Raw genomic sequence first — 24,574 nt, 5'->3', positions numbered from 1 at the left:
CACACACACACACACACACAAACCACCACACACATTACATAAAGTTCATAGGAACCAGTATTTAGTATGTAATAAACTGGGCTCATAAACCGGTGTTTATGACAAATTTATGACTCATTATATTAGCATCCTGGACTGCTGTGAATAACAACAAGATTAATTCAACACTTTGAAGAGAGGAAGAGAAAAATTGCAGCAGTGACTCAAATTTGATCTTCTATTACTTAAAGAGTAAACAGAAAATTGCAACATGTTGAGTTTTCTTAAATGTTGCTAAAAAGCAGAAAGAATAATAAATCAAGACCCAGAGTGTGTGTCGCTGTGGCCATCACGCTGACAGAAGTGCTAACTGGCGTCTAAATGACAGATCTTAACTTTCCCTTGTTCACCTGTGACCCTGCTCAAGCCCCTTCCTCAACCCTTAAAGAGTTGAAAGGTCACGGCGGGGTCATGTTAGGTCACAGAGCTCACTCTTCGCTCCTAAACGGGTCAGCGTAGACACTAAATCGAGCCTTGACTTTGCGGGGTAACTGAGGCATTTGGTCGTGTCAATCACTGTGAGCTGGAGCTTTTCCTTCATCACTGAAGTTTAAAGAAAAAAATAAAAAAAGAATTAAGAAAACACACTTCAGCCTCAGCGCCTTTCCACTGCAGCGTGCCCTCCCACTTGCCACACTCACACACACTCACACACTCACACACACACACACAGGCTGGTTTTATATGTGTTGCTGCATGTGAGGGTATGCGGGGCTAGACGGCAGACCAGCGGTTCTCTATTAAAATTCCTCTCTCTTATTTGGAACAGGAACTAATTAGAACAGTAAATGCAGGGCGGAGCGAGGGCCAATGTGTACCAGCTGCCCTATAATCACTGTGTCAACACACTGTCGAGGTGTAGGGCACGCGCGAGGTGCCAAACACACACACACACCCACACATGGAAATGCACATACAAACACACCCACACACACAGACACACACACACACGGTCCAATTCACCCAGGCAGCATATATTCAAGTCATTTACACATTATCGCAATCACAGGTAAGTATACAGAGAAAGTGCTTGGCCAAGCAGACACTAAAGTCCAGGTATGTGGAAACTAGGGACATTTCTGTGTGTGTGTGTGTGTGTGTGTGTGTGTGTGTGTGTGTGTGTGTGTGTGTGTGTGTGTGTGGAGGACTGTGTTGTGGGGTTATGGTTCTGATTAGAAGATCCTGCTGAGAGCGAATAAGAAGCAGCACTTAGCTGTTTAAGACAGGGTTCAAAGGTTAGTCGGTGCCCTCGTATGGATCACTTTACACACACACGCACAGTCACACAAACTCACACACACACAAACACACACACACAGACACACAGACACACAAAGTACTTTCATGTCAGGTTTCATGCTTTACCGAAATTTAACAAGGCTGTCAGTCACGGCATCAGCAGCATGGCCGTGAGAAACTGCAATCCACATATAACGCACACTCAGAGCTACATACAAACGCGGGTGTATCCACGGCCCGCATGTGCACACGCGCACACATACACATACACACATGGAAACGCACAAGCCCGGCTGTTTCTGTCTCAACATGATCTGTGAAAACACAAGCACACGCAGGCTTTGATCCTGAAAAGCTTTTATCATCGAGGTTCATCCTCTGCACACTTTCTCTCCCTGTCGACCTCTGTGAGCGTCTCACCTCTGTCAGTATCTCAACACTTTTATCTTTTTTTATTCCATAAAAAAAGTCAATGCATTTATTTTATTAAACCGTTATACCAACTTCATTTTTTTCCATTTCTGTTTCAAACATACAAATTATCTAAAACGTTGTTTTTTTTTCTGCCATGGGCTAAAACTTTTACTATTAGACGCTTTTACTATATCTAGTCCACATCATGTTTACAATCCAATCGAGACCCATTAAAACTTCACTATTTATGAAAACCTGTAATGCAATAATAAAACTACAAAAATCCAATCACTCACTATTCCACTTAGATTACTTAGAAAAGAACAAGTCCTGCATTCAGTTATTCAGCGTCATTCTTCCTCTTTCTGTATCTTGCAGTAAAACACACACAATTTCATCTCTAACAACAAAATGAAGGGCCTCTTAGTGCACTCTTAGGTGGTCACAATGCCTGAAGTACCCATTTGTGTCACCTGAGCCACTTAAATAGGCGGCCTTTGACCTGGTTGGCCGGGTGACCGGTCGAGAACACAACCTGCCCGACTCAGGGACTCCCTGAGGGATAAATACAGGTACCTGAGGTAATTAGCACTAATAACAATGATTTATTTAAGGGAATTACACACTGCTATGTTTGTGTTATTCCTTCCTAATGATATTTATTCATCATCTAATGGATGTAATAATAATGTAACTCTAATAAGAAGCAGTAGGTGTGAGTCAGAAATAAGCAGAAGCAGTCCTAGTTCTTGTCCTAGTTTTCCTTTCTTTGCTTTGAACGAGCTCACGCAGGAATATAAAATTTGACATAAAAGATGCATCAACAAGGTTTGTGTTATTGTTTCTGGCAAACTGCGAGAACCCTGTGCAGGAAGAGAAAAGGGGGTAGAGAGGGAGAGAGAAAGAAGAATAGTGCTATGTGTTTCTGGTAATAACCCAACCCATCTGCAATGGGACATCCGATACCATGCATAGAGTTGCACACACACTCACAGTCTCTCTCTCTCTCTGTCACACACACACACACACACACACACACACACACACACACACATACACACACACACACACACAAAGACACAATTGATATATGAAGGCTTTAAGAAAATCTGTTATGCAAGTTTTATTCTTGTATGTAAGACAACATTTTGACTCATAACCAAATTCCCAAATAAAAAAAAAAAAAAAAATTCAAATAATCTCTTTGCTATAAATGCGGCAATTCCACATTTCAAAAGCTTGTGCATGGCCACGGATTGTGTATTTTTAACTCATTTTCTTAATTCTGGAAAAAAGGAAAAAACAAAAGACAACAGATGAATGAGATACTTTCCTATAATCCCACAATTAACACCGAATGTAAATATCTAAGAATATCTCAAAAAGAGAATTTAATGATACCAAAAACAAAACATCTGTAATGCAGGTAAATTCAAATCACGATAAAAAAAAAAAAAAATTTCTTAAAGAAAAATTGTGTCATCCTGAAACATATTTACAAAGTAAATTATTTTTGTTAAAAATAATTTGAATAGTACCAAGTAACAATCACAGCGCTTTCACCATAACCTACTCTGCTCTGAATATTGTACCCATTCATCCAAATTAATGTCACATCAAATAATTAAATGGCAATATTCATCTTTTACATACAGAGGTATTTATTCAGTCAGAAGTGTGACAAGGAAAATTGAATATTAATAGAATTTATTATTGGAATATTAAATACAGTATTACTATGGAAAAAACTACAATTAACCAACTTAAAAATAAAAACTATAGTATGAGTTTGGGCATAAAACACATTCACATTCACACACACACACACACACACACACACACACACACACACACACACACACACACACACACACACACACACACACACACACACTCACACACAGAGGTAAAGAGCCATTCTTACCTCAGGCTGTAATCGGGTCAGTGAGGAGTCCTATACTTCCACAGAGCATTACAGAGCTGTAGGAGCCACCAGCTTCCCGTCACACACAGGCTTGCTGGTCTCACACACAAACAGAAACGCACCGATCCACTATGAATACGCTTCAGCTCGTCTCTGTCTACCTGCCTCTCACTTTGTACTTCAGGTGCCTCGTTCTTCTTGTTTTTGCTCTACAGGAGAAATTGCATTCTTTTTCTCTTTCTCTTTGTGTCTCTCTCTTTCACTCTCATCAAGCATGTAGTGGCAAGAAAAAGGAGACAGTGCGTATAAACTACACTCTTCTCTCTCTCTCTCTCTCTCTCTGTCTCTGTCTAAGGTCAATCCACACACCGCTCCTGTCTTCCTCCAGTAATGGGGAACATTTCACTCGTCCTGTTTCCCTCCTCCTCTGCCTCCTCCCCCTCTTTTTCTCTTCTCCTCCTCCTCCTCCTCCCCTCTCTCTCTCTCCCTCTCTCTCTTTCTCAGCTGTCACTCACTACAGACTCACTCAAGTTAACATTTAAGACCAAAGAACGTTTTAAATGTAGCAGGTGTAGCTTTTTTTGCGTTTGTGTAGGTCCACTCCTAATATAGACACAAATAAACTCAATTCCATATTGCAATTATAGCCTGTGTATGAAAACAATATGAAGAAGAATTTCAAATGTAAAACATAACTCAAACAAGTCGGAGCCGCTAAAATCAAAAACATCAGTGTGTATGACTCAAAGCTGATGGCAGCTCTCACGTGATTACTTCCACAAAGGTAAATGGAGACATGGTGAGGATGTAATGTCAATGTCTTGCTGTGCAGCAGAAAGTACAGGCCAGGCCATAAACTTCACACCATGCAACTGACCCCCTCCTAAGACACACACCCTCCCCCACGTCACCACACTGCACAGAGACTCGCACATACACCTGAGCACACACATCCAATCTGTGTTAACTGGAACCACACGGGCTGCACGTGGGCGTCATATGTGAAGTGTAGCTAAGCTGGGAGGAGGAGTGGGGGGGTGTAAGGGGGCTTCCACATCAACTAGGTGAACTCATGCACAAACACGCTCATAAATCTCCCAGCTGTCTCGGTCTGAAGATGGCACTCTTTCACTATTGTCGTCAAGGTGTTGTCAGGGGAGGCACACACCCAAACACACACATAGACAGACTCTGTCTCTCTTTCTCTCTCTCACTCACTCACACACACACACACACACACACACACACACACACACACACACACACACACACACACACACACACACACACCATGTGTGACCACACACTCGAACACATGCTTAACCCAGGCCAGCACCAATTTCCGAGTCTTCTCTTCCAAAAGTTCACCTCACTCCACCCTTGGTCAGTGCATTTTCATTTGTGGTGCTCACAGTTTTATTATTCAGTATAAGGCGTAGAGTAGAGCTCACTATGAGCAGTTTTCAGTGGAACTGTTACTAGTTGTGGAAATGATCGTAGAGTCAGCCTGTCACACATGCAGTTTAGCTTTGCGTAGCATAGCATTTAGTAGTATTGTGTCTTTCTCAGCTGGACGGCTTATCATTTTAAAGAGAAGCCCCTGACTCTTTTTTGTTGTGCTACTTGGCACATAACAGTTACTTGACAGAAATCAACTCGTACAGATGGAGTTTACTGATCCAAACATTAGTGTAATTTTACTAAATCCTGCTGAAGCTTAGTGTGTCCTATAGACTATAATCACCTCTCTGGTATTTTTGGTTCAGTTTGCTTGTCTTGTTGTACTGATTGTTGTCTTGTTGTAGTAATTTTACATTTCTAATGGTACTCATGTACTGTATGTGCATAGGTAAATATGAGTCAGCAAAGATTTAAAATGAATTTCCTTTTAATTTTTGCATTGCATCTTAAAATAAACTGTACATCATAATCTGTTAAATCATTTAGCACAGGGCTATTTATTTGTATTATTATGTATTGTTCAGAGGTGGAATATCAGAGCCCCACCTCACAGTGGTTGTGGAGGTATGCTTCACAGCCAAGGTCTCAAAACTCAGTTGGCAAATCTGCACGGTTAGATATCACTATAATTAAGTAAGAATTTAAATTTGGGTGGACCGACCCTTAACAACACACAGAGTAGTTTGAATATTACTGTAGATGCACAAGGCCACAGGAAACAGCTGAGAAGGGTGCCAAATAAATACAGGCCTAGAGACCAATTTGGAACAGAGCCACTGTCTCCAACTGTGAACCAGCCACCTTTAGCTCGGTCACCATGGCGACAGCATGCAGCCCTGTCCCACAGCATTCATCCCTCAAACCCCCAATGCACACCTTGATTGATAGACTGTCTGTGGACTTGTGTTCATACAACAGTGCCAATATCTGTTGCTATACGTGCATGCCGACGTGCGTTTGTGTGTGCGTGTGTGTGTGTGTGCTGAACGTCTGAGACTGTATGTGGAGGACTAGCTGTCAGAACAGATTAGGGTGTTGCTGAAGCGCTTGACAACTCAAGCACTTTATTATTAGCCAGGCAGGACCCCATCGGGAGGGGGTCGTCCAAAAACATCCCCGATGAAATATTTTCACAGCAAGTGGAGAAGGGAGCAGGGGAGGCGTCCCAAAACACGCCTGATGAAATATATGATAAAAAAAAAAAAAAAAGAGAGAGAGAGAGATAGAGTGAAAAAAATAACAAAAACAGTAGTGTGGCATGAGCACATCAGAGCAGTGACCTGGGCAAAGGAAGCAGGTAGTATATTAGACAGCTAAATGACAGGACTTGACTTGGTTTTTGTTGACTTTAGGAGTGTTTTAAAAGTGTCTGAGAGAGGTGCCCCGCTCCCTTTTAAGAGGCCCTCGAGAACAACTTTGTTCTTCAAGAGGAACAACAGTAGTTTATCTTCCCCTCAGCAGACAGACGGAGACGGACTCTGATCCTCTTCATCCCATTTGTCGGATTTTCTTTTATTGTATTTACTGAGTACATTTTTACTCCACTAAATCTCAAAATTAAGCAACTAATCAAATGTGACTTTAGAGGGGTAGCGTGACATTTTGTGTAATATTCTTTGTAGCTCTCTTGCTGAGAGTTAGATGAGAGGATCGTTACCACTCTCATGTTTGCATAGTAAATATGAAGATCTGAATCTGTATAACAGTATCTCTAAGGCTCACTGATTTACACATTACATCTAGTTAGTTTAATCTGTACAAACAGTGGACTGTAAAAACAAGAAGTTGTCATTTACTGAAACTAGGCTGTTTCCCCCTGTTTCCAGTCAATGTGACAAAACTTGAAAAAGAACAGAAGATGTGCTTTAGTTATGTACACTTCCCAAGCTACAGGGATTCATAGAGAGACATTATTTTAAAGTCTTTCACACAGGCACATACAGGCATCCACACACACACACACACACACACACACCTGTGCAACGTGATCATCCAGCCATCCCTGCCTCTGACATCGGCTGGTGCGTGTCGACCACAAAACACACTCATGAAGGATGTTACTCACCACACAAACCATGTCCTCCATCTCTATCTATCCTCCACATTCTCTCTCTCTCTCTCTCTCTCTCTCTCTCTCTCTCTCTCTCTCTCTCTCACACACACACACACACACACACAAACACACAGAGTCTCACCCGTTTACCTGTCCCCTGCCCAAAGCTCTCTGCTCTCCCCATTTGTATGAGTGGTTATCGGTGTGGTAACTCAATCCCCTTCCTTTCATGTAAAATACATTGTGCCGAGCCTCCTCCCTCCCTCCACCACTCCTCCTCCACCCCCCAGTTCCCCCAGCCTGGGGAGGTGTAAAACTATCCCTCTCTTTATGCCTCCAAAAATGCCCCTTTTTCAGGTGTAGTAGGAAGCTATCAAAGAAAAAAAGAAGTGAGGGAGTGAAAGGGAAGAAAAGGGTGAGTCTGTGGAGCAGGGAGGAGGTGGACGGGGAGGTGGGGGTGTTTGGGTGAAAAGGTACTCTCCAAAAACATCTCTCTCTCTCTCTCTCTCTCTCTCTCTCTCTAACTTGGTGCACCTCTCTCTACCTGCCTATGCTCACATGAAATTGCCAAGAGCTAACTGGTGTTGCTCACGATGTGAAGGACACAGAAAGGAAAGTATATTCACACACAGTTTCTGCACCTGAAGTATCACATGTCTTTGAACCTTGAAGAGGAAAAAAAAAAAAAAAAAAAGAGCCAAGACAAAAATAGAGCTAAAACTAGATGCTGGCCTCTACGCTGAACCCCCAAGACAATAGGAATAATCTGAGAAATGAGAGAATATGCATGCAGCATGGTCGCTCCGAGCAATGCAGCACAGAGATGTTACGCCATACAAGACAAAGAAAGGAGAAGGAGAAGGCTTACTGGCAGCCGGAGTTCATGCAGCTTGAAAAAGGAGGACATTTCCTGCTCACATCGTCTTCCATGTGATGTAAAATGACAGTATATAAGTATAAAATATACAGTAAAATATACAGCATATACAAGTATAAAAGTAAAAGTACTTTTTGGTCTCTCTGACTGACACATCATTATATATGGCATCACTAGATTGGAAATAGATTGGATTTATACATTTATTGAAATAAAACCACGTGAAAAAGGACAAAATCACGATTTGGTGACTGGATCTGACTCAGAGTCAAAGATGTTTCAGGATGTGTGGTCAGGATTAGGTGTTTACATTTACTCAAGTACTTAACTTGAAAAAAGTAAAGGCTAAAATGTTTAGCCCAGTTTTAATTGACAGCTAATCCAACAACTAACTGAGACTCTGGAACAAACAAGGAGTTCCAGAGTCTGGATGTGAGGTGTTACTGCCCAGCACCATCGATGACAGGCCGACTGTGGTGGTCTGCCTACACCAGGCCAATACTGAGCCACTATCCTGCATATCTCTTACTACCGCGATACTGTGTTTCCCGGATGACATTCCACTTTTTTTTTTTTTACAGTATTGTACGTTTTTGATTTTTCTTTAATGATGCATTTCTTGTGATGACGATGGAAGGAGTCGTGGAGTTTGACGATTTTGATGACTGGGTTTAGGGTCAGCTTTAAAAATGACGAATGCGTTTTCATCTCCGGGTATTCGTGGCCAAACAAAGCTGCAAGGGTGGTGAGTGCACCTCACTCATTTTAAAATCCCAAAGATTATATTTATCTAATTGACTTGTTGTGGGAGGAGGAGCTGAAGAGGTGAACAGTAACTAAGGCTGCTCTCCATCCTACTGGCCGTCATGGTGGTCCTCATGGCTGCCGTTTAAATTGGCTCCTCATTGTCTCGGAGACCGAGGGGATCACAGACATGATTTAATGCAGCTTTACTCAGTGGAGACAAATGAAAAGTCACTGATGGATGCGTGTGTATGTACGTGTGTGTGCGGGCCGGTTCTGCGCTGTTAATTGTGAAGCGTTTGGCCTCGACTGCCCCTGCTCAGCTAATCTGATGAGAGTGATTAAAAAAACAACTGGGAGAAACCTAAACCAGTCCATGGCTGACCAGGCACACACAAACACACACACATGCACATACATCACTCTACTCAGTGGCACAGAAAACACACTCAGGAACACGCAGCTCAACATGAAATGTCTTAAGATACAATATAAACTGCAGAGTGACCTGAATGGATGAGTGTAGTGCTGAAATGATTAGATGATCAATCATTAACATTTCCACATTTTCTTTTTCTATACTTCAGCAGCATTAAATAATTGAATGACTGAATGACTCAGTACATGGGTCAATACATGACTCCCGGCTCCACGCTGCATGACGTGTATGACTCATAGCACGAGGGCAGGCACAGATTAGTCTCCGAGGTAGAAGGTGTCACAGTATACAGGATATAATATTACACATACTGTACGTCCTCATTCTATTAACTTGGACCTGTTTGTTAACAGATTTTTTAAGATTTTTGATATTTAACAGAAATCGATCTTTGAGCAGTTTCAAGGTACAACAAGCAGCAGGTGGGTCAGTCTTTACAGCAGCAACATCTTTATTTCAAACTCTAGTGCAGCTGAGGGTTTCAAATAAAGTATCAGGCTGAATTCTGGGGAAATTAATATATAATGATACATAGGACACTATGCACTAGGATCTACAATATTTGATAAATTGATTAAATGGTGCAGACGCTTAAATGAAAAAATGGGACGAGACTATTTTTGAATCAGTGTTAGAAACGTGTAGGGAAAATACGGGGGGAGAAATTTAGTCCAGTTTTAACAGATGGCTAAACCTTTTTTCTTAGCTGGGTTGTTATCATCTACTCCAGCAACAAAGTGAGCTTCAAGATTCCGCTCTGTGAAAGCGACGGGGGCGACCTTAAGATCGAGCAGCCTACGCAGGGCGAATGGTGACCCGCTGTCCCACATATCTTTTACTAGCTTGGTGCAGCACCTCCTGGCCAAAATGACAATTTTACAGTATCATGTGTTTCTGATTTTTATTAAATGACTATAAGTGGGAAATCGTGAAGTTTGTTAATTTCAGGGATACATTTTTAAGGGGAAAAGAAAGGTTTATGCAACACTTTAGACAAAAGGTTTTCTGAAAATACATCCACTGGTATTTATATGGACTCCATGTTTTACGACAGAATTCAACAGAGCGAGTGGACTCGAACAGTAAGAGCTCCTCTCTGCTGCTGTGTGAGACCTGAAGAAACACAACACCAACCTCCTCACCCCCCCCTTCAGCCTTCCTCATCCCCAACCCGACCGCAGCTACTGCACCCCCCGCTCGGTCCCCATACCGCAGCCATCCCCCTTTGAATGCACCAACCCACCCCCTGAGCACCTCTACGTCCCACCGTGAAGCGAAATCAATGAGATGTGTGTGTGTGTGTGTGCGAGTGAGAGTGAGAGTGTGTATGTGTGTGCATAAGGAAAAAGATCAGGTAAGAGAGCAAAAGGTGCACATGCAAGTGTTTTTCTGTGTTAAGACTGAAAGTCTAATTCTAAGAAAGTCTCAGTGTCTGTGGTGGTCATTACTGGAGTGTGTGTGTGTGTGTGTGTGTGTGTGTGTGTGTGTGTGTGTTTGTGAGCCTGTGTGTGTTAGTGCATGTCTGTGGCAGCAGCAGCAGCAGCAGCAGCATCAATAATTAAAGCTAATCTCATTAGGCCTCAGATCCCTTTCAGACGCTTTTAATTAAATGATGAATGGCCTCCCAGCTGCCTGTTAAATAATGCTGCTCATGACATCACAGGGTGTGTGTGCATGTGAGGGTACAACATAAGGTAGGCATCCTTTAAAAAAAAAAAAAAGACACATGGAGACACATTCAGGAGACTGATAGGTGTGTCCTCTCTCTCTCACACACACACACGCACATGCCATCTGCTCTCAGATCCAATATGCGGCCGGTTATTAGAAGTTACTGCTGCCCTGCACACGAGGAGCATGAACAGGAGTTAAATGTCTTAAAAGGCACAAGCTGTTCTATCATACCAGGCCTTGAAACACTTCATATCATCTTCCTAATAAAATCACTCACAATACCATATGTCTGAAGAAGGAAGGCAGGTCGAGGGAGAGGAGGATGTACGTAAGTGTGACAAAGAAAAGAGGGAAGGGCAGAGAGTCCAAAAAGGGACAGTGAAGAGCTCGGGGGTGTGAGAAAGATAAAGATAAAGGAAGACAAAGAGGGAGAGACCATAGGCCAAATTAGAGAATGAGAGCAACAGGTAAAGCAGAGGACAGGTGAGGGTGCCAAAGAGCCCCGGGCTCCAGACAGCATGGACCTGGCTATGAGAAAACTCATAATCCTTTCTGTTTCTCACCCCCCTCTGCTCTCCCTATCCCTCCCCACCACCCCCACCCGCGCTCTCGGGCTGGCTCTGTATCGGATTGCTGACTTCACAATAGGCCCTGAATCATCACTCTAGCCAGAGAGACACAGGGAGAGACGAAGAGGCGGGCAAGCCGGCGGAGAATGAGAAGGGGGGACAGACAGATAGAGAGACAGGAAGACAGACAGACAGAATCAAGGGCAGGAGGAGTAAACTATGTGTCTCCGGTTAGGTCCAGTTCAAACATGGTCACATGGACAAAGGTGCTTCCATCAGTAAATGTTCTCGGAGATACTGGAAATCTTTGTTCTATTTCACTACATGTTGTAAAGTGGGTTCCAATCTTTTACCACCTACTGTCCCACCTGTGAGATGCTAGAACTATGTGGAAATTTTACATACTTCTAATACTACTTCTAAAAAAGTTTACTTATGAAGATAAATCTGACATTTGGTTATGGTTGTAAAAAAACAATCCAGGTACAAGCATTTAAGAAAAACCACCAAAGTATGATGTCCTTAAACAGTCCATTTCAGATTAGCAACGCACAGATCTGATTCGCTGGATATATCTGACCTTATCAAGAGGATAAGGTCAGGATAAGGTTGTATTCAACGAGTCATAATGGCCACAGCAGTCCCTGGCCTCATGTAATGTTACATAAAATTAACATTTTCAATTTGGAGAAAAACAATCAGAGGAGGATACCCTAAACTGAGGGATCAGAGTCTGTAGCAGGAGAGTGAGGGCTGGATTGATGCAGGTATAAAACAGATATCATCTACAGAATCAGTTACCTGGAAGGCAGATCTTGTGCAGGTCCAGAATACTGCTTCAACAATTCTTCAATTAATCAATGAGTTAATCGATGGAGAACTGGTTGACAATGAGTTTGATAATCTATTGATTGTTCTTTGATCATTTATCAAGAATAAACATTTATCAGTGCCAATAGTCGGCTGGTTCCATATCTTCAAACTGGAAGATTTTCTGCTTGTCTGCTTTTCTCTGTTTTCATCAAAGTCAATTAAATATCTTTGGCTTTTGGACGGATGCTCGGACATATCAAGTCAGTTTGCAGCCAGACTTAAACACATAACTCACAAGAACACAGTGAGCTATAGCAGAGACATAGAAGAAATAAAACACTTAATAGATAATGAAATGGGACATTAGTTGCAGCTCTAAGTGAGTCAGTACAAAGACCCAGGTCACAGCCCATCTGGCCTTGGCGACCCCTCTGCTACCTCTCTGAGTCTACGCTGCAGAGAGAGAAATCCAATCTCCCAGCAGAGCAGCAGAGGAAGTTCTCGCGGCAGGCATGGCAAGCAGGTTCCTCCGTAACCAAAGCACAATTGTTGCAATTTCATTTCCTTCCCAGCAAAATGAGGAAACATGCTCCTTTTTTTTGTAACCAATGGCAGATGAGCAGACCAGAGCGAACAAAAGGTGGGCTGTGCTATCAAAGGCTCTATTTATGGAAGTCGCTGGGAACAAAGAATAAAATGTTTTACTACTTTACTAAAGACTCTTGTTCCTGTAATATAGTTTTTGGAAGAGTTTGAAGTCAGTGTTGTTACTGGTGTAGTTTCTATAAGAATAAACTTCATGTTAAAAGGTTCAGTAGAGACAAAAGTAACATCTGGCAATAATGAGGTTTTCCTTGAAAACTCCGAGTGATCAATAAAGTGAGGAATCTTGGCATGAAATATTGTGCCCTGATTGACTTCCATTAAACAAGCATGGTCACGTTATGAGACGGTCTCCACTCAGATGACCTCAGTCGTCCCACACCACACAAAGTATATGTGTATAACAGAGAGAGAAACACCTACACGCACACATACTCTCACACAGACACACACAGCAGACACTCAAGCACACATATCATGTGGTTTCCTGTCTGGTGCGTTCCTCTAGAAAGCCCACGCCGGTTGCTCTGGGTTTCTAGATGGATTCTCCAGTCTGTTTGGGGGGTTTGACTCTGTCAGACTGCGATTGGCTCACAGGCCGTCTGTGACCTGCTGACCTCACACCTAGCTGGCTTTCCTAGCTGGCCGGCCAGACTCTCACTCAGCTCTCTTATATATGAGTTATAAATTATCCGGATCAAGGCAAGATCTGAAAAGGTTTTGGTGAAAGACAGATGTTTTGGTTGTTTCGTGCATCTTAAATAAAAGTGATGTCAAAACAATGGCTGTAGAGGTTCTTATTCCATTTTCCACATGACAATAAGATCCTTTGTCTATCGTATTCACTTAGGCTGATTTCTCCAAGTTTCCATAACTCAGCATAGTTTTAGAAAAGAATAATCATCAATTCACTATGTGGGTGAAACTAACTTCCAGTAAACCAGAGAACATTACACTCAGGCTGATTGATATGCAGAAAAAAAAAAAAATCATATTGTGATCATTTTGTTTGATATTATGATGGTGATGAGTCATTTTGTTGGGAATGGAAGTTTCTGAATTTCATTTTCATTGCAAAAAATGTAAAAATGATGATGGTCTGTAATAAAGCATGTTCCCCTATGTCTGGAGAACATGATTTGGAGGCTGGGGCATATCTGTCCCACATTTATAATGGTATATTGTGACCACAGATCCTGCCAATTGGATATTGCACTCTTCTGTATTGTGGTTTTGATAATATTTCAATTAACTGTAAAAATTCAGAACACTGCAGGAATAATTGGACATGTGGGACAATGTGTTTATTCACTGTCTTGATGAAAGTTATCTTAGCTTAGCTTAAAGACTGGAGGCGGGGGGAAACTTTCGGCCTGGTTCTGTCTAAAGGCAGCAACATCAGCCTACCACTATAGCTTACTGATTAAGTCACTACCCCCCCCACACCAAGAAATATTCTGACAAATAAGCTCAGAAGGACCTGAGAGGAAAGCGAGCAACATCAGAAATCTACTGAACAAAAAAGTTTTCACCTCGGCTCCATGGGAAGACATCAGCACAGTGTCGCTCATTATAACTTAACCAATCATTACAGGTACCGTTAATAAGTTCAGAACATATAAACAGTGAGAGATCCGTGTGAACAGCTGTCTGTGGTGACTACTCTTCTCTAAGTACGGCAGAGGAAAAAAAAACAATAGCGTAAAAACGTGGGGGGTCTTGGGATACAGCCTTTTTCAAAACACTTTGCTTCCTTTTTCCACTTGTCTGCTTTTCTTTGACCTCATCTACTCCTTTTCCAGAGTTATAAACCATAATGAAATCAAGAATAATGGCTTTTTTTTTCATGAACATATTAAGTGTCCCAAATATTTTCTTCCCTCAGTGCAGCTCAGACGGAGGTGACTAGAAGTCTGAACGGCAGACTCTCTCAGCAACACTCAGCTGTCAGCTAAACATAAATCTTACAAGAATCACTGTACACTAAGCTGAAATTGAAGTGCACCTCGGTGCCACAACTAGGATGCCAGCCTACTAGAGGGATGCCAGGGGGTAGCTGTTACACTCCACACTTCTGTGATCTGTCCACATGCCTTGTCGCCGGGCAGATTTTGAAACGACTGTCTATGACGCCAGTGCAATCTTGGCAATCAGGGTTGGGCCGTGCTCGTATTTAGCTACTGCTGCTGCATGTAACTTTGTGTGAATGTGTCTGTATGGGGTTGTAGGGGTGAAAGAGGGGTGCAACCTGACCCCTTTCCTCCTCTAACTCGGTCTCTCTCACTCTCTGTCTTTCTGTCACACACACACACACACTCATACACACACAGACTGGGACAGCTGCCATACTCGGGGGCCTCTCCCAGCGCACCAGAGGAAAAGGCCACGGCTAAAAGAACCTTTTTTCCCCTCTTTTTTCATCCTTTTTTCCCCCTCCTCCGCCTCTCTTACTTTTTTCTTCTGGTGGTCATACGTTTAAATCCTACAAGGCTCCCTGGGGTCAACAAACACCGCCATTCCCCCCGTCTCACACTGCTTCCTCCAAGAGCCAGCAGACTGGAGGCTTCAATCAGGGCTCTGTCGGATCAAGAGTCATTGAGGGACTGTGTGTGGAGTGTGTATTCATGTGTGTACACTCAAGGACTCATACTGGTCTATCTTTACAAGAGATCTGCTTAATGCTTATACAAATTGATGCTGATGACTTAACTAAATTCATAATAAAACATTTGATCCAAACAGCATCATTCATGTCTCCTCATCACCATCATCTCACAGCATCACTCAAACAGTACAGCAAAAAAAAAAAAAAAAAAAAAAACAGTTATCACCTTTTCTCCAAAGCTAAACAAGTATGTGACAACAGGTGGAGTGAGACACTTAAACAAGCTAAAAGTAGCATTACGAGGCTAACCACTGTTGGCCCTGCCTCGGGCTCCTTCCACCGCTCCCTGAGGACCCCAGACGGCAGGCTGGCCTTCAGCAAGCAGGCTGACAGAGAAGTTGCCTGACCATAACCCAGATGATGTGCGATGGATGTGGTGGGAAAAGGGCGGGGTGGAGGAAGTATGGGAGGGGGGGAGGGGGGAAGGGGGCTTTAAAGGGTAGAGGGGAGGCGTGGGGGTATCAGGTGTCAACAGACAACTCCCCGAAACTTTGTGTGTGAGGTCTGCGCTGTTTTCTCGGCCACCCAAGACACGCCTATTTCAATGAAGCAGTGCGAGGACAGAATTAGCCACTTTGCGCTTAAACATTTAACAAGAGGAAAACATTCAAAGGAAATGAATTACAATTACTGAATCCATTTTCAAATTAAAACCTTCACTTTCAATTGAGGTTAAATTAAATTAGTGAAAGCACGAAGGCTCGGTTGTAATCAAAGGGAGACAATAAGAATAAAACTGCAAATGAATATCCATATTGCACACAATAAATATGTCTTCCTGCTTAGCCTCAAGATTTGTCAAATTACATTTTAGCTGAAACTGCTTGTATGGTGTGAATATTGTGTTGGATTTGGTTATCACACAGGCTGCACAGACAATTAACTGCCAACTCTTCTGATATGGTTCATTGTTTTAAGTAATTTTTGAAGCACATTTTAATTTGGCGTCACCTTCTCAGTTGCAAGATCTAAAATCCAAATCTCTGTTTGGGTTTTGGACTGTTGCTGGGACAAAACAAGACATTTCAACATGTCAGCTTGGGCTTTGGGGAAGTGTTTCAATTTTCTTGCATTTTCTGGACAATAACATTAATTGAGGGGAATAATGGTGAGTGCCTGGCAAACATTTTCGCTTTACTGAATATATTTTCTTATACACTGTATTCCCCCTGGCCTACTTCATCTTACACACAATTATGACCTTCCCATTGTTATCACTGAGGGTTGACGAAATATTGCAAACACATCTTAGTATAGTGCAGTAGAAGATTGTGTTAGACCTTATTTTAGCTTGGTGGACCTAATTAACTGGAAACTGAGAGTCAATTATACAGTGCATACCCAAAATTTCTTCAAATCATTGATACCAGATACTGATCCAAAAAAAAATCCAATTCACTTCACCATCTATCATCTCTATGTGGTAAACTTGAATATTTCAAGCAAATAAAAAGGTAAAAACCAAACACTTCCAGAAGTCACAAATCTCTCCTCTATAAGCTCATAGTTCTGTGTGGTATGATTCAAATCTCTGCCCTTGCTCTGAGATCTCATTTCCAACCTGAACAATTAATCAATGTCTGAGAGCCGCAGCTCAAATTCACATTATAAATGATATCACTGCCCTATTTAAAGCAGGTGAAGTAATTGTGGAATACGGACATCAATATTTGATATTTGGGTGGCAGCAAGACAAGATGGATGCTCCTTTTTCTTTTCTTTCTTTCTTTCCTTCTTTCTTTCTTTCTTTCTCCCTCTCTCTCTCTCTCTCTCTCTCAATAATTCTCTGAGTGTTTGTGTTGTTGTGTTCACATACTGTACAGTATGCGTGAGTGACAGTACTCCACTGGGGTCAGCCCGTAATCTAAGCCGGGGCGAGTCTGACAGAGCAACACAAAAAGTGGGAGAAAAACAACATACTTCATGAGCTCTGTCCCACTTCGTGCTATTATTACTGTTGAGGCTGGCAGGTCAGAGGGAGAGAGAGAGAGGGAGAGAGAGAACCAGGCCTGATGGAGGAGGAGGAGGAGGAGATGAAATTACACCTGTTCTGGTGGCTGACTAACGACTTTGAAATGCGAGTGGACCTCGCTCGCCGCCAAAATCATTTTCCCAACAATACGGCCTGATCTTTAAACAAGCAGAACTGGGACGCTGTGCTGACGTGACGCAGAGACAGCCTGCTGTGCCGAGACACTAACAAACCCTCAGGCTGTGTCTGTGTGTGTGTGTGTGTGTGTGTGTGTGTGTGTGTGTGTGTGTGTGTGTGTGTGCAGCAGCGTGTGACTGAGGTCTTAAAGATATGGGATTGACAAAAAATAAGTCCAACTTTTTAAATTGAATTAATCAGTAATTGAAATGACAATGAACTCACTTGAATTACACCCACACCTTCCACTCACAACTTCACATATACACTCCTGTGCGCATTCACACACACACACACACAGTTCGTAAAATCGATGTCTATGTCCACGTCTCATTCACTCTGACTGCTGCCATATGGTTACTGTACCCTCACTGAACCACATCTGCTGCATGTTAGCGCACACACACACACACACACACACACACACACACACACGGACAGCCACGCATCTCTCCATTGCACCCACGCTCCAGACTTGTGTGGCTGATACGAGGTATACTCACCCAGCCACACACACACACACACACACACATGCATACAGTAGCCTTTAACTCACCATCTGTTCGTTGAGGTCCTGTGAGGCCTCCATGGCTCCTTTGGTTGTGATCCACCGCAGACTTGAGGGGCAAAAAAGAGAAAATAAAATGTGGGTCAGTGGGCAGAAAATGAAAAAATCACCTTCTTTATTTACCTGTGCACAGGTTGAACGGTAAACGATCACCTGCACTAGTGGTTTTGCAGGGATATTGGTGAAAAGCAGCCTTACTTAGAGGCCCGACTGCCAAATTCAATCACTCATCCTCACATTTTGGATGAAACCAAACATCATACTGTATTAATTTTTTTTTTTTTTTTTTTGCGCATCTGTCGGTCAGGCCGTCTGTCAGTGTGTTTATGTGTGAGCAACAGGAGACTGACGGAGGGAAGCAGCAGCGTTAACTTCAGCATATCATCTTCAGCCGAGGGTGAAGTGGAGAGATAATTGCAGAAGTAAATATCAACAATGAAAATGGAGAACTGTAAGCGATACGGCTGCTTGGCTGGCCCTGGACCACAGACACAGTGGCTGGCTAGCGCACGAAGACAGTGAGTGACCCTATTAATACAAGACAGGAGAGAGGTTGGTGCAGGGGCCTGGAGCGAAGACAGAGGGGCCGCGGTGACCGCCTGCAGCTTAAGTGAGATAAGATGTTCAGAAAAATGAAGCCAGAAATTACACTGCCCTCTTTTTTTTTTTTTTGGTTTGTTACAGTCATGCAGAGAATGACGTTGCAACAAAAGGCCGGCTGAAAACAATGGAAAACAATGCCATCATCCCAACAGCACGGCACAAAATGGCTTCTCTCTGCTTTATCGTGCGAAGGCCATCAGAAAAGTTTGACAGTTACACAAAAGAGTGGGCTGCAAAGACACGCACTCGCATGCAAACACAAAAGTCCTTCCCTGTCATTAGATCTGAGGTTCCCACCAAGTGTGGTAGGAGTGCCACTGAACCGTTTCCAGTTTGTTTTCCTCACGAAAAACACATTTCTTATGCATTTGCTCCATTTCACCTCAGCTTAAGTAAATAAATGCTATTTTTCTGCACCTGCGCTTTGTGGGACTAAGAACAAGCTGCACACGCTGTGCAATGAAGGCTTTGTGTCATACAGTATAAACATTAAATTAGGGCAAAATGACTTTTTTCAGCCAGTTCAGTGTGTGTGTGTGTGTGTGTGTGTGTGTGTGTGCGCGTGCGCGTCCGTCTGCTGAGTTTTCTGGCTCGATCCTTTAAACTAACTGGCATCCTTTTAATTTTTCATAGCGTTCAGCTCCTCCACGCCTGAAACCGAAGACAATAATGCGTCTCTCAGGTGAATTGATTTGTGCCCAAGCCTCTGAACCCCACCCCCCACCCCACCCCCCTTCTCTCTCTCTCTCTCTCTCCCTCCCCCTCTCTCACCTTTGTGGAGGGCAGAATCAGCCTTCTATCTGGTTGCGTTTCACTCTCCCCTTCGTGATTTATTCGTCTTTATCAGGGGTGTAAAGTTTACCCATCGTTTTATGCGCAGTGAAAAGCTTCTCTGACTTTTGGAGCGTTCAAGTGTTTCACTGATATTACATGTGACACTCATGAGGAGTATGAGAGCACCGTAGACTGGAACAGATCCAAAAATATATACTACATACATATTAATTAATATACATTACATTTTGTGAATTGCTGATGGCCAACTGGTTTCCCCACTTGCTGTGTTTTACCCCACCACACTTGACTGCCTACAACCACCCAGCAGTTACCTGACACTGCACAGGGAATCAATAACTCCTGCCATTTCCTTCAGCCGCCCAGAAGAGAGAATTATATTTCTCACTATGGCTATTGACAACGACATAAGAAACACATAAGGGACGGCGGGGGAGCACCAGAGAGTCGACTGCACGGCCACACCGCGGTGATTTCACGCTATAAAAGCCGAGGAGAGGAGAATGTTGAACTAACCGCAGACTGCTGCAGAGGCTGCAGTGAAAAGTCACATATTCAGTTCGACTCAGACCTCGTCCACTTAGAAATCGTTCTGCGCACAAATCGATTTTTAGATTTTAGACACATTTGTTGTTGACACGAAGGATGCAGACTTCTTCTTCTTCTTCTTCCTCTCTCTTAGATCTGTGGCTCTGGGTTTCACTGGGGCCACATTTGCTCTTTTTGTGGACGCGCACACACTCCTTCATTAGTGCGAATAATTTTTTGCGCGTCGTTTTTAAAAATGAAAGGAATGTCTTATTGGGGGGGGGGGCAAGTACAGGCCTACCACAACCATTTCTGCAAAACTGTAAAGAGCCAGGCGGCGATTAGGAGAATGAAGTTTTTCTGGCAACACGATGATAAATTCAAACTTTGTCAAATGCTTTTATTTTTGTACTCTACTCGGCGTCAGGGTCTTATACTGAATTTATTAAAAGACAGCTTCAGGCCATTGTCCTGCAAGAGTAAAATAAAATGAATAAACGACACAAAGAAACAAATGTAAAATGTGAAATAAATATAACGTGAAGGGATAGAAATTAATGCTGACCCTCATAAACTGACATCGTCCTTTTAAAATATTTTTAATATATTTTTTATAAGACAGTAAACGCCAGTGCCCAGTAATATTTTCCTTACATCATAACGCAAAACAGGCTATTTTAAAGGAATGCAGCTTTCAGTATGAGCTTTATTCTAAATGGTCAAATTGCTTTTTGTTTTTTTGTTTTTTCTTTCTAAAAAGGCCATGATATTATTTTATCCCCAGTCTCTACGGGCCTCCGCAGGACTTTTATCATTTTCCCAAAATCTCCACAAACCAAATCCCACCCCACCCCTCCTCTGCATTAACGCGCGTTGGTTAAGTATGAGTCCTGAATGTGAAATCTAATCTGGATGGATCACAGCGCAGCGGGCCCTATCAGATTTTGAGTCGGCGCGTAACTTGTCATGTTGTTAGGGGCAGGCCAATAGCCAGGGGCCATTCAAGCCCTAAGAGCCGTGGTTTGAGATTCCTATTTCCTACATATCAAATATAAACACACACTCCACGTGGGATGAGAGGGGAGATGGGGGAGAAACCCCCCCCCCCCCCCCCCCCCGTGGACTGAGCACTGAGGAGACCACCACTCGTGAAAACCGGAGGAAAAAAAAAAAAAAAGTACTGACCTGAAAGATCCTCCCGTGGCAAATAATTATCAGATTAAAGCCAATTCCACTTTATTTAGATTTAACATTTTTTTCTGAATAAGAAAAGCTTCACGTCACACCAGCTTTTATATTTGCTGTTAATATCAACCTTTTTTTTTCTTCCTGTTTTTTTTTTTTTTTTTTTTTACTTGAACATCAGTTGTTGGATAAAATCAATTTAAGCGTCTTGAACCTGCCGAGGATGAAATTTGGACTCAACCCATAAGTGACCAACTTAAAAAAACTGACCCTCTCTGACTTATTAGTGGGCATGTAACCACCCTCCAACAATTTAGATCAAGAAACTGAAAGAAACGTTATTGTTGTTATTGGCAATGGTGAAAATTAAACTGTTAATAATTCGTTGTCTGGGGCGTTTTTTTTTTTAGTGCGAAGACACCAGCTCTGATAATTATTTCTAAAAAGTTCACTGAATGAATCAGACTGAGTCAAAAGCAAAAACCATGACAGCTGCCGAGTTATCATCCCCACACCTCAGCCACCTCCGCTGTCACGGACCTGCTGGCTTGGCACAGTAAAGCCACGGATGCGTGACTAAAAACAGAAAAAGGAAGAAGTGACCGTGGGCCTACCTGTGTGCAAATTATTTTCGTCCCAGCAAGAAATCGGCTCCCAGATTTCCTTCACTTCTTGGAAGCTCTCATCATCAGATGCAGCGAGGTCGCCGCACAGCTCTCCCTGCTGTTAGCAGGCTGTCACTGACCGGACCAAAACACCTCAGCCGCTGCTGGCCATTACCAGCAAGACTCCCCAAGAGAAACACACACTCACACGAGCCCGAGGAGTTACTCGAGACACGATGAAACTAATTTACAAACTCAAGTGCGCGTCCCGGGGCTCGGTCTCGGTGACCGGGCCGCTCACTTGTGCGGGAAACACCATTATTTTCAGTCCGCGTCCAAGTTTGAGCACCAGGCTGTTCAGAGGCATTAGGCTCAACTTCATTATTGAGGACCGCGCTGCTGCGCATGCGCTCAGCTGCCATGCGGACACTATTGGGCAAGTGTCCAAAGGAGTAATGGGGTTCAGAGGGTTGGGGGTGGGGGGGTGGGGGTACCGAAATGACATTCTTATTAATAGTTTGGCCCAAATGACGTGCTCACAGTTTTATTTATATTTATCCCATCATAGCAAAAACAACATGCACCTACTGACCAGCCTGCATCTATCTATCTATCTATCTATCTATCTATCTATCTATCTATCTATCTATCTGTCTGTCTGTCTATCTATCTATAATGTGAATAAATGAATCAATAAATTAACTGGCAATAAATTCTTCCAGAGGCTATTTTCTAGGAGTTCTAGGTGTTCACATGGCAAGAAATGTTGTTGCCAGGGCCGTAGCCAGAATTTTAAAAATACTGAGGTCTAGAGTCCCAAAAGTCCCAATTTAATTTAATTTAATTAATTTATTTATTTTTGGCCACCTTTTTTATATATTTATTTAACAGCTAAAATCTATTTTCTGTTCATTTAATTTCCCAAAACAATTGTCTTAACGCTTTAATGCTTTTTCAAAACTTCTCCCAAAATGGCTCTAATAGTTTTGAGTGGAGAAGCCCATTTTCTGTGCATTTTTGTTTGGCCTAAAACTGTCTGTGCTTTATAATTATTAAAAAAGCAAATGAAACATAGAATAAAACAAAAATCAAATCAGTTTCAGACAAAATTGTTGCATAACTGGAGAAGAGACACAAGACAGCGAAGTTACATGATTAGGCTGCATCATATTAACTAACATATATTTCACCGACAGTCTGAAGATATTTTTTCTTATAAACAACAGGATACTTACGAACAGAATATAAAACTGCGCTGTGGTGGATACAGACGCAGGCAGCTCCTGAGTTCACATGATGAATGAGCCACACAGAGAATCACTAGGAAGTATGAAATATAATACACACATCAGAGCAGACATGACAGCAAAAATACAAAGACAGACAGGGAAAACATGGTGCAAGTTAATCTGTATAGAGATACGGAGAACGATTAGACCAAGAGAAGCCAGAAAACAAGCAAAACAAAACAACAAACATGGATCAGAATGTCTCAAATAAATCTTGCAGGAGTCAAATCTGACAGCACTGTTCCTCCGAAGCCTCAAAAAGATGACAGCTTTGGCCTCGGAGTGAAGTTTATTTGAAAAATTGGATGTTTGTTATGGCTTATGGATTCTGTGACTGTTGGATCCTGCTGGCCTCGGACCAGCGCTCTTTTACCATGCTGTCATTTATTTGGGATGATGATGTCAGCAGCCTCTCTGACTGATCTGTGATTGTTGGTTTAGAGATCCCGCTGCATCTTACATTCTTTCCTCTGCTTTCTCTGCGTCTCTCATGCACACAAATGCAATATTTGTTTATGTGATTCCAAAGGCTTTTTGGTAATATTATGGAGAATGAAAAGAGCCAGAGTTTCCCTGGCATCATCCACTGTACACAAACACTGAAAAAAAACAGTTCTTTGTGGCATTGGCATGCAGGCCCAGAGAGAAAGAGAAAGTCACTCACATACTAGCAAAGCAAAATAAAAACACAGGGAGCATAGAGAAAACAAAGTTGTTGCATTCATTTTCTTCCCTCAGTACAGTGTTTACCCTCCCTTCTTTCATCCTTTCATCTTTTTATCCCTTACTGCTCCTTTTCCATTTGTCTGTTTCATTGGTCGCTGGAACTGATCCCAGCTACAGGCTGCAGAAAAACATGGATGCAGTATTAGTGATGTCACCCTCACATTAGTGGCTGGATTTTTTTTTTAATGAAGACCCAGCTTTGGGTTTATCGCTTGCCGCTGCCTTGTCAGTTATAAGGAGCAAGAAAATTTGTTGGAGCTGAGGCTGCATGAGCATCTCTTCCAAATTAAACAAGAAAATACCTTCTTTGCCCATGCCCCCGTGACACACAGAAGAGTTTTATGACACGACACTCCTATACATCAGGCTGACATCACTTGTCTGTGCCTGTCCAAACCACTGCAAATCACAGCTGAAAAATAAATCCATTTTATGATGTGACAACTCAATGAAACAACTTGGTTAGGTTGAGGGAAAGATCATGCTTTGGTTAAAATAATTACTTTGTTAAGGTTAAGGAAACATTGTGGTTTGGGTTTAAATGACCACTTTGTAAAGGTTAGTGGAGCTTTGTCGTCATGGTTACAATAATGAACATGGTTAAGGTTCAGG

At 42.5% G+C, this 24,574-nt stretch overlaps 1 protein-coding gene across 9 annotated transcripts in view; it reads right to left on the bottom strand.

Moving 5' to 3' along the window:
- eya4 (EYA transcriptional coactivator and phosphatase 4) overlaps window positions 1–22,354 on the bottom strand; it is a 43,466-nt gene extending 21,112 nt beyond the window's left edge. For 4 of the 9 annotated variants that reach the window (XM_071479085.1, XM_071479087.1, XM_071479090.1 and 1 more), the window contains exons 1-2: window positions 21,957–22,098; window positions 18,220–18,280 (exon numbers count right to left, since the gene is read on the bottom strand). In XM_071479085.1, the coding sequence (XP_071335186.1) occupies window positions 18,220–18,252 (33 nt within the window). In that variant the 5' untranslated portion in view covers window positions 18,253–18,280; window positions 21,957–22,098. Of the gene's footprint in view, window positions 1–3,616; window positions 4,039–18,219; window positions 18,281–21,956 lie in introns of those variants that run through there. The other 5 variants (XM_071479086.1, XM_071479093.1, XM_071479094.1 and 2 more) reach the window with 5 other exon arrangements.
- Between the last annotated feature and the right edge of the window lie 2,220 nt (window positions 22,355–24,574).

This window comes from Trachinotus anak, unplaced genomic scaffold (genome assembly GCF_046630095.1).
Source record: "Trachinotus anak isolate AG129_WGS33_773 ecotype Australia unplaced genomic scaffold, CSIRO_AGI_Tana_v1 ptg000005l, whole genome shotgun sequence".
Lineage (NCBI taxonomy): Eukaryota > Metazoa > Chordata > Actinopteri > Carangiformes > Carangidae > Trachinotus > Trachinotus anak.
The sequence above is the reverse complement of the archived record's forward strand: the minus strand, read 5'-3'. Positions and strand labels throughout refer to the sequence as shown.